We start from the raw sequence: 11,054 nt of genomic DNA, 5'->3' as shown, positions 1-11,054 counted from the left end.
TTAGTGAAGAAAGAAGAGTAGAAATCTTCCAGTCATTCAGGTTGCAGAGCCTTCAATGCACTACAAATCCCTTACGACAGCCATACAAAGGGGCTGTTTGGTTGCAGGATTTAGGCCAGATTTGAAGCGGATTTAAGTGAAATCCAGCCAAACGGCCTAAAATGCAAAACCAAATCTCACGACAAATGAAAGCTGCCGTAGATGGAAAATTCCGCCTTTTCGTACTAAATCCCAGATTTTCGAAATCCTGTTTTTTGCAGGATTTAGGAAATCCATTGGCTCCAGAGGAAGATTCTGCTCGTTAAATCCGCTCTATAGCCAAACAGTCACACGGGATTTAATAAGATTTATCGTGAATGTCACCAAACAATTTTCAGGATTTTCAAAATTCAGATTTAGAGGATTTATAAAATCCTACTTAAATCAAATCTTGGGTGCTACCCGACAGCCCCAAAGAGTTCAGATTTCCATTCAAAGCGTTATAATTCTGCACATAAAGGCATGGTGTTATAAAAGCAATAACTGCTCTCTAAGATTTTTTTTTACTATTTTTTAAAACAGTTTTTAAAGTATAAGCATAAAAATAAAAAAATTGTATTAAAGAACTGTTTTAAGAAACAATAAAAAAATTAATCCAAACGAAGCCGAAAGCTTATAATCAGTGACTACAATCTCACCGAAAGTATGCAGAATTCTTACCACCAAATTATTCACAAAGATCATAGGAATCATCTCAAAAGTAATCAACTGAATTCTATGACGAATGAAATCTGCAGTTCACTCCCTCTGTAATCAAATAATAAGCGATTAGAAGGAGCTGTCTTTCATAAATTAGCCATTAAGTGTAGGGAAGGAGTCTTAAAATCAGATCCAAGAAACCATTACCAATGAGCAAAATCCCACAACAGCAACGTCCATCTCTGAATCTATGCAGCCTTTTTCTATCTCGAACAACAATTTCTCTTTTGGTTAGAATGGAGAAGTACTTCACAGCACTATGGCAATCTCTACACATACTTATATTCTTAACAATGCGAACTGGTGCCTCCTTAGGTAACTTCAGCAGCCCAAAAGCCACTGCCAATCTCTCGCTGTGATGAACAGCTGAGCTCAATATCCTTTCCTCCTCACCTTCAGAACCATTCACATCCTTATAAGGAATATAACCCAGGCATCTAGCTTTATCAATCAAATTCTCAAGAAATACATACAACTCAGAACTCCAAGAATAAGATCTATCATCAGCTCTAAAGTAATAAATTTTATCGCGAATATTTATCCTACTACGGTCGTGGATGCTCCCAATTTTCTGTTCCTTCATCATCTTCCTCACCTTTGAAACACCTTGCCACCTCCCAGCTGATAAATACATGTTCAGTAACAGCACATATGTCTCAATCTCTTTGGGTCTTTGCTCAAGCAATCTTTCTGCTGCATAATAGCACAAATCCATATTCCCATGGGTTCGACATCCGGCGATTAGAATAGACCAAATTATCTCATTAGGCTCGAAACCCATCCTCTCCACAAACATAAACGCCTCCTCCATTTGACCCAACCTCACAAACATATCAACCATGCAAGCATAGTGGTCAATAACTGGCTCAATCTTGTACTCTTTCCTCATCATGTTGAAGTAGTGCTCAGCCTCCTTGGCCAAACCTGCATGGCTGCAAGCTGAGAGAACTCCAACAAAAGTAATCTTGTTAGGCTTAACCCCCGCCATTCTCATGTCCTCGAAAAGCTGTAAAGCTTCGATGGAACGGCCATGCTGGGAGTAGGCAGTGATCATTGAGGTCCACGAAATTAAAGTCCTAGAGGACATCTCAACAAAAGCCATGGCAGCCTTCTCTATGCAACCACACTTGTTATACATGGTCACCAATGCACTGTTCACCACCACATCTGATAAAAAACCAGTCTTCATTGCTTGGGCATGGACCTGTTCCCCTTGTTCTAGTGCTACCAAGTCACTGCAAGCACTTAGAACACTCGAAAAGGTAAAGAGATCAGGCTTCATGCCCGACTTGTGAAGCATTTGAAACATGTTCAATGCTGCCATTCCACTTCTCTGAGCTGAGGCACCATCCTTTGCAATATTTATTAACTGTGCATGACCGGCGATCATTGCATTCCATGTGATCAAACTAACAGTCTCCATTCCATTAAATATCCTCATGGCTTCTTCAGTCTCCCCTGACTTAAGGTAAAAATACATGATTGAATTCTTCATAGGAACACTGGACTCACAGCCATATTTCACACAAAAGGCGTGAACTTGCTTCCCAAGCCCAAATGACTGTGTTTCAGTACATAAACTCAGAGCGCTGGTGAGTGTGAATTCGTTAGGTAAGGCGTCTTCTAATAGCATGTCATGGAAGATCTTCAGACCCAACTCAGCATTGCCATTATCACCACAGGAAGATATAATTGTAGTCCAAGATATGACATTTTTATTTGGAATCCTTTGGAAAGCCTTCACTGCATATTCCAAGCTCCTGCATTTAGAGTACAAACTGCATAGTGAGTTCCCCATGCTGGTATCAGACTCAAGATGATACTTTATTATATACCCATGAAGCTGCTTGCCAAGCTCCATAGAGTAAAGGGACGAACAAGCATTAAAGACTGGCCCAAGTGTGAAATTTGTTGGGTAGAAACCAGACTCACGGAGTTGAATAAAGACTCGAACAGCTTCATCGGCCTGGTTATTGAGCGTGGTCCAGGTGACAATGTTTTTCTGGGGAATAACGTTGAACAGCTTGTGGGCATGGGTTGAGGCACCGCATTTCATGTAAGTGTTGACGAGGGATGTGGAGACCAGTAAATCCTCGAGGGTTCCGGTCTTCAGCACGTGTGCGTGGAGGGCTTCAGCAGCGGAAAGGACTTGATTTCACTGCATCTTTGAAAAAGAGGAGTGTACAGAGCAGGTTCGAAGGGCTGCAAGGCCTCTGTGCTCGACTCGAGTGGCACTTCTTGGCTTCGATGGAAAGAGAGGCCCTGCGATAAGAAGAAGTACTGTCATGGAGATTGCAGCGGATATTTATGATACTTCGGCAGTGGAAAGATCAAAAAAGGCTTTACCTTTTCAACTGAGGAAGAGGAAGAAGAAAGCTTCCTTGAATCAGTTTCAATCTTGTGAGCAGTACTACTGCTGATCGAAAGAGAAGGAAGAGAAGCCATCGGAGTGGAGCAGGGGTAGGAGAGGGAGAAGAAGAGAAAATTGTGAGAGGAAGAGGCATTACTCTGTTTGTGAAATCTTCTTTATCTTTGGTGGGATTTTGCATTGACATGATCGTGATTGTGTTGTGCTTCTTTTTTTTGGGAAATGATAGTGGATTTGTGTTGTGCAAGGAGAACCACATGTATGGGAATACGGGATAACGATATGCTGCTATGTTTCGTTTGGCTCTCACGTTTATAACTTCAAATATAGTAAATAAAAGAGAATTACTTTGATATTTATGCATCCAATTCAACGTCAGCAGACAGCAGTAACTATAATCTTAAAATATATAAAAATTGGGAACCTTCAATTCATGTTTGGATTCCCTCTCATACGACAAGAATCCTAAGTGGTGAGAAAATAACTACGGATCTTGCACCTGTGGGTTGGTTGCTAGTAGGCTTACCGATGAATTAGTTATGCTGTCATACACCTCCTAAGTGATGGAAGCGGATAAATTCCCCGTTTCCATATATATATATAAACCAAAAGAATTTGATTAGTCATCTCAAAAGATATTGATTGTATTCATATGCTGAATACATATAAAAATAATCGTTAAAGATTAAAAATAAGAATGAGGGATTATGGCATTTTAGCAAATTAAATAAGTAAATCAAACAATAAATCATCATGCATAAAATAAAATATTTCATTATGACATGATTATTTTAAAACAAAAATTTTCTTAAGAATGAAGGTGATTATTTCAATTTTTTTTAATGTTTGAATTAGAATGTAACAAGACAATCATTATCATGATTTTAAAAGACATGAAATGTGTAGTATTTCACCCACATAATTTGGAATCTAGATAAAGTTAAATCAATGAATTTCATTTTAGGATTAGTATGGCACAAGTACAGCTTTCCATAAAAGTGATTTTAAAATAATTTTGAAGAAATTTTTTTTTAAGTTATTATAAAAATAATTTTCTAGCACATAAATTTTTTTAGAATAATAACAAAGTAGTAGTCAAATATAATTTTAAGCTTCGTATGGGATGGCTTTCTTATTGCTTCTTAAAATATAATCGTCTCAAATGGAGCCTTAATTGCTTATAATTCTAATTAGTCAAAATATATCAACTTAATCAGCTTAGTTGTCGAATATCATTTTTAAATAGTGAATATTCAATATAAATTTTTTTTTTCAATCAATTATGTATAAACTATAAAGTGGAAGTTTTCATGGAAGTTAAAATCTAAGAAAAAAATCATCACTATGCCTCGTTAGCATTTATTTATAATTATTATTTAAATATTTCACGACTAAATGAAATAGTCGTCTGGGGATGTAGCTCAGATGGTAGAGCGCTCGCTTAGCATGCGAGAGGTACGGGGATCGATACCCCGCATCTCCATTTTTTTGGCACGCCATAATAGTAGAGCCAAATAGGTAGCACTAATAATATTTTCTTTGCCCAGTTGGAATATATTTAGATTTTTAATTTAAAATTAAAATTAAATATTTAGATATAACTAAATTCTTTTATCTTTAAATTTTATAAATGTTAAAACTTTTCATCTAAAATTAAATATTTATTTTACATTATATTTATAATAAAATCAAGTCTATGTATAAAATAAACTTTTAGTATAAACAATTTTTTAAAGCAGCAAAAAATAATAATAAAAAGTCTTTACAAATGAAGCGCATATATTTTCAATAAAATAATTAACAAAAATATTTCTATAATTTTATCAAATACATAAAGACAAATTTTCCTTTTAGGGAAAGTGAAAACTTCAATCACTTAGGACCCCTTTAATTTGCTAAAAGAAAAAGATGAAAGAATACATTTCAAAATAATTCTTGTAAATTTGAAATATTTTAGATTTGTTTAATTGAGTATAAAACAAATGCAGGAAATTATTTTTTTTTTTTTTATGTTTAATTTAGAGTAAAATAAACTCAATGTAATGTTTGACAATAGTGATCGATGATGAGAACAACAATGCTGGCAGCGTAGGGCGGTAGTGATCTCTACAATGACAGTGTTTAGGGGCGACAACAATAATGGAGGTGGTGATCCACGACATCTTGCAACCACGAGTTGTGAAGAGTTCTTAGAATATTCGAAATTAATTAAATTGATCAATTTTATAATACACAAAAAAAATGAATTAGACAATAAATTTTAAATTCATCAATGGAATACTTTGCATTTTAAATGCAACCTCTCAAAAAACCAAAATATCAAAATTTATGTATTTGAATTACTTTATACGAATAATGCAATAAACCAAACAAACTCTTAAGCAATGAGGCTGGTATATTTCCAACTATATAAAACAATAAATCATAATGTTAATTATTTTACATTACTAGAATTTTGATAAAAGTTATTGCCAATTTTCAACTACAATATTTCGATTTTTAAAAATTGAACATAGCAATTAAATTTCTGCAAAAATATTTTCAGAAAGGAAAAAAAATAAAACATTACATGACCAATTGAAAGTGTTGTGATATTATTACCATAATTTACCCATTAAATTCTTTAACGCCAGTCGTGCGGGTCACGCGTATAGTATTTTCGAGTTGAGTTCGGATTTTTGGATCAACCCGAACTCGACCTGTTTTTTCAAACGGGTTGAATTCGTGAACCTAATCCGACCCGTTTGCTTAATGGGTTGACCCTAATTTGAAATTTTTAGGTTGGGTTCGAGTCGGATCTTTGGGTCGTGTCAAATATTGACAACCCTAATAGTTATATATATATACTATTAAAATTGGACCTTTTTATATTGATATGATCATGTTATAGATATTGTTATTATATTCAATTCAATTGTATAAAAAAATATCTATTATATTATAACTCTTGTGCTTATTGCTAGCATTTTATTGTAAATTATTTTGGTAATTTTAATTTAATATAAGCTTTTTCATTAAAATTTTATCTTATGTTATGTTTTATTTACAAGTTTAAATACACGTGCACAATGTAGATGTTAATAGAACTTTAAAAAATTATAGAAATTTAATAAATTAAAATTATTATTATGTAAAATAATCATTACTAATCACAATACTAATCTTTAGCGAAAATTTTTTAGGCAAACCAACAAATATTTCTACTTAACCCTTGTTAGAACTTAGAACTACAACAATATAATATAACAAAAGAGTTGAACTATAGAAGCATGTTTACAGACTACCAAAAAAAATCTTGATACGTCATAATGAAATTATATTGATCGGGCACGAATCTCGACGCAAAAATCAAGTTGGAAACTTCAAAAATTAAATATATTTACACCCGAACCCTGATTTCAGCAAGCTTACAGTCAAACTAAGTGAATCCAACGACACCAAATTCAACTCAATCCGAGCCCAAATCGAAGACTCGAAGTGCTGTTGGAAGGTTCAAATTACAATTTGAGTTACCAAACGGTCTCCGATTTTAACGAGCTTATACTCGAATCGAACGGCTCGACGAGACGAATCCAACGAGTGCAAGATCACTGAATTTTGACATCACTAAGGCCTTCAAATGTCTGAAGAATGGTGCACGATCGTAGGATTCAATATCGGCCGTCCATTCGACCACTCCCTATTCACCCCTGATCTCAGGCCTATTTACGAGCTATGCCACTCCAGAAAAACTATAAATAGAGCCCTCATTCTTCACAAAGGGGGACCCAAGCAAGAAGAGACGAGGAAAAGAGGAGGAAGAAGCTCCTCCTTGACCACCGCCGGAACCTCGCCGGACCACCGCAAGAGTCTCGCCGGACCACCGACGGAGCTTTGCCGGACCACCACATGAGGCCCTCACATTCGCCGGACCACCGCAGGAGAAGAGGGGGAAGAGGAGGCCCTCACATTCGCCGGACCACCGCCGGAACTTCGTCGGACCACCGCCGGAGCCTCGCCGGACCACCGCCAGAGCCTCGTCGGACCACCACCTGAGGCCCTCACCTTCGCCAAAGGCCATCACCTTCGCCAGAAGCCATCACCAACACCTGAGGCCCTCACTAACACCTGAGGCCCTCACCTTCACCAAAGGCCCTTACCTTTGCTAGAGGCCCTCACCTTCGCCAAAGGCCCTAACCTTTGCTAGAGGCCCTCACCTTCGTCGGACCACCGCCGAAGACCCTCACCTCCGTCGGACCACCGCCTGACGTCATTGCTCCGCCGAACAGTCACTTGAGACCCTATGCTCAACCAAGACACCACCTGCGACCCGGACTCTACTAGGCCACTACCTGACTCCTTAAGTTCTACCAGAGTATCGCCCTACTACAACGATCTTTTAGACCCCGGTCTTCTGCCGACCACTGTCCTTCAGACTCCGGATCTCCTGCCGACTACGGTCATTCTGACCTCCGTCGCCTACTATGGCCCTTCCAACCTCCATCAACAGACAACGGTCTTTCTGACCCCATTCTCCTGCTGATTACGGTCATTCTGACCTCCGTCGCCCATTATGGTCCTTCCAACCTCCATCAACAGACAACGGTCTTTCTGACCCCAGTCTCTTGCCGACTACGATCCTTCTAACCTCCGTCGCCTACTAGTTCCTTCCGACCTCCATTAACAGACAACGGTCTTTCTGACCTCGGTCTCCTGCTGGTTACAGTCCTTCTAACCTCTGTTTGTTGCCGACATTGACCCTTCCAACCAAACAAATATGTCTATGTTGATTATTGTAACTCTCATAATATAATGCATTCTATATGATGTACATTTGTAACATTAAGCTAAGGCCTTCTCCCCAAAAAGGGCCTCATTTGTAATTGACTGCAAATACTAGTTAATTCATTCAAACTAAGCCAGGCCCCGTGGTTTTTACCCCTTTTAGGGGTTTTCAACGTAAAAGTTTTGGTGTCTCTTATGAACACTACACCCTCTCACTTATCTGATTGTGTGCTGGATCTTCGTACAATGCTAAGACGTTAAACTATATATTTCTCTACCGCCGCGAATACTCCAGGACGCAACAAATCTTTATAGACTATAATCTACTCAAAGTTTCATTGCTCTAAAGCAATATGTTTATGCAGGTGGAGGCCAGTTAAAATATCTAGAACAATTATAATCTTTGCAACTCATATGCATCAAAGTGGGGCGGCCTTGACTTCAAAGCTCTTCCCATCAACTATTGTGCTCCTACCTCTCCTTATGGGAGCTTAACAACCTTCAATCCATAACCAATATGTAGTAATGAATGGTTGGAAGGCTAATGTTTTAAGTGTCAACCATATTCATGTTTGACTTGGAAGTTGAGATGTGGTGGATGCACATTCAAGCTATTAATATTAAAAACTTTAGTTCTTCTTAGGATCATCTCAAAATGATGGATATTCCATTCCATTGAAGTCGTTGGCGTGCATTGGGAAATGTCTTCGCCTAATAATGAGAGAAAAATACTATGATTGTTATATCAATGTTTTCAAGAGAGAAAGCAACTATGATTGTTATATTAATTTTCAAAAACTACCATAACAATTTCACATCACTTGTCTAGTTTATCGATTTAATGATATAAAAATATAATATGACATGATGAATCATACCCATATCATCAATATTTTCAAGATAAATCAATCACACACCTGCTTGTTATGAGCTTAAATGACAATACCCCATTAGCAAACACATCAGTCTTCTAATTCACAACTATGTGCATGAAATATTGAGGTGTCATGTATCTGAAATATAGAAGTTGACCGCTTGAATAGCATGAGAGAAACCAAAACTACTTTACCACATAATTTCACAAGAACTTGTCTCACCCCAATGTGCCTTATATTGAAAATATGAATACATACTTCATTCGATATTTCTAGCTCCAGCTACATCCTTAAAGAGAACAAATTCTTTCACTATGAAGAAAGCGTTCCTAAAATATTTTCGCAATTACACAACCTATTTTTTAAGCTTTTAAAGATTGTACTATTTACTATTAACACAACTCCTTTCTAGCCTTACTAATTAGGATATGTCATAGGCATCAAGACAAAATAAGAAACAAGCTCAGTTATAATCACATTAACATAGATGATGAAAGAAAGTGAAAACATAATAATCGGCATTCTTGTGATCCTTTTTAAGGGGCAAATAAAGGTTAACAAATAAAATGCTTCATCCCATACTTCTTTTGAACACCTGAATAATGCACTTATGTTACATGAAATCAAGAAAAATGCTACTGCATAAAAATAATTGTATATTCATTAAGTGCACGTTAATAGAAGATTAAAAATAAAAATAAGCATTAAAATGATCATATGAATGAATGAATAAATTTATTAGTAAAAGTATTTGTAATAATTATCGTATTAATGAAAAGTTAGAACTATTCATATAAAATAATATTTGATAAAATATAATTTACAATTTGAAAAATAATAGGATAAACAATTTAGAACGTTAGTCACCAAAAACGTAATATCTGGTAGAAAATTATTTCGATAAAATGATTCTTATTGAAGTAGGCTATTTTAAATTGTAATAATAGACAGTAGTTAAATATCAAATAATTGTATATTCATTAAGTGCACGTTAATAGAAGATTAAAAATAAAAATAAGCATTAAAATGATCATATGAATGAATGAATAAATTTATTAGTAAAAGTATTTGTAATAATTATCGTATTAATGAAAAGTTAGAACTATTCATATAAAATAATATTTGATAAAATATAATTTACAATTTGAAAAATAATAGGATAAACAATTTAGAACGTTAATCACAAAAAAATATAATCTCTAGTAGAAAATTATTTCGATAAAATGATTCTTATTGAAGTAGGCTATTTTAAATTGTAATAAAAGACATTAATTAAATATCAAAAGAAAATAAAACACTACATTTAAAAATAATAATAATTTCCTATCAAATAAATAATTATAAGCATTACATATAATTTTTTTTTTAAAATGAATTGTTTTATTAAATTGAGTTAATATAATTTCCAAAGAAATAAAAGATTTGAGACATGCATGCAAGTAAATATGAAAGGTAGATGATTACAGCCGAATATGAAGATTTGAACCACTTGAATATGGTGGAAATTAGAATCGGTTTGGATTTACTATGTAAGATATTATATTATAATGCAAAAAATCTCTATAATCTTATCCTAATCTACCTGAATCTTCATATTTTCTCAACATTATATTTTTAGAACTTCAAATGAGACATTGATAAAAAAAGATCGCACAACGAGCTTACAAGCACTTACAAAGCCCACAAAAGTACAAGACAAAGTATTTAGAAACCAACTACTTATTTGTAAAGGCTAACAATAGCTGCATGGAAAATCTGCAAGCAAGCTCAATTGATTAATTTAATGTTTCTTTCATGTCTTTATATCAATAAAATACTCGCTTGTTAACCTTCAGGCCGAAGCTAATGGGCAAGTATGGCATGAGGACCCATAGCATTAAACTTTTAATCCATCCATTTAATTATTTGCTCAATATTATCAACATATCTAAATAAATAACATTTACAGTTCACAAAACATAAAAAAAAAGGTATAATAACATAAAATAATTAAATCATAATCAAATAAATATTTTATCAAATTTTAACAAATTATTTATCATAAGAAAAACAAGAATATATCACTGTTAAAAACTTTAAAATTATATTTTAATTATTTTAAAAATTAAATTATGATATAATCTATTTTAATCATATATCTAATTATTTTTTTTTACAAATTCGCTTACATCCTTACCTTGAGCTTATGGTTTTTATAGCAATTTGATAATATTAACCCATCAATTTTAGTGAACAAATAAGATGCTTCATTATTGTTGCGGGCTAGAATATACGCGGCGATAGAGTTATAATTCTACGTCTTAGCGTTG

At 34.7% G+C, this 11,054-nt stretch overlaps 1 protein-coding gene and 1 non-coding gene across 3 annotated transcripts; one reads left to right on the top strand and one right to left on the bottom strand.

Moving 5' to 3' along the window:
• LOC110092473 (pentatricopeptide repeat-containing protein At3g49170, chloroplastic-like) lies at nt 1-3,317 on the bottom strand. 2 transcript variants are annotated; one of them, XR_003702389.1, is made up of 4 exons: nt 3,085-3,317; nt 886-3,000; nt 700-786; nt 1-487 (listed from the first exon to the last, which is right to left on the bottom strand). XR_003702389.1 is itself a non-coding variant. In XM_028699477.1 (3 exons), the coding sequence occupies exons 2-3, from the start codon at nt 2,792-2,794 to the stop codon at nt 755-757; spliced, it is 1,941 nt and encodes a 646-aa protein (XP_028555310.1). In that variant the 5' UTR covers nt 2,795-3,000; nt 3,085-3,317; the 3' UTR covers nt 579-754. The 2 variants fall into 2 exon arrangements, 1 of the variants encoding a protein (XP_028555310.1); XM_028699477.1 differs by lacking the exon at nt 1-487 and having other exon boundaries at nt 579-786.
• Nucleotides 3,318-4,516: 1,199 nt separating this feature from the next.
• On the top strand, nt 4,517-4,589 carry TRNAA-AGC. Its single transcript has one exon. It is a non-coding gene; the product is annotated as a tRNA-Ala (tRNA).
• The last annotated feature ends 6,465 nt before the right edge of the window (nt 4,590-11,054 follow it).

The sequence above is a fragment of the Dendrobium catenatum genome, unplaced genomic scaffold (genome assembly GCF_001605985.2).
Source record: "Dendrobium catenatum unplaced genomic scaffold, ASM160598v2 fragScaff_scaffold_9, whole genome shotgun sequence".
Lineage (NCBI taxonomy): Eukaryota > Viridiplantae > Streptophyta > Magnoliopsida > Asparagales > Orchidaceae > Dendrobium > Dendrobium catenatum.
The sequence above is the reverse complement of the archived record's forward strand: the minus strand, read 5'-3'. Positions and strand labels throughout refer to the sequence as shown.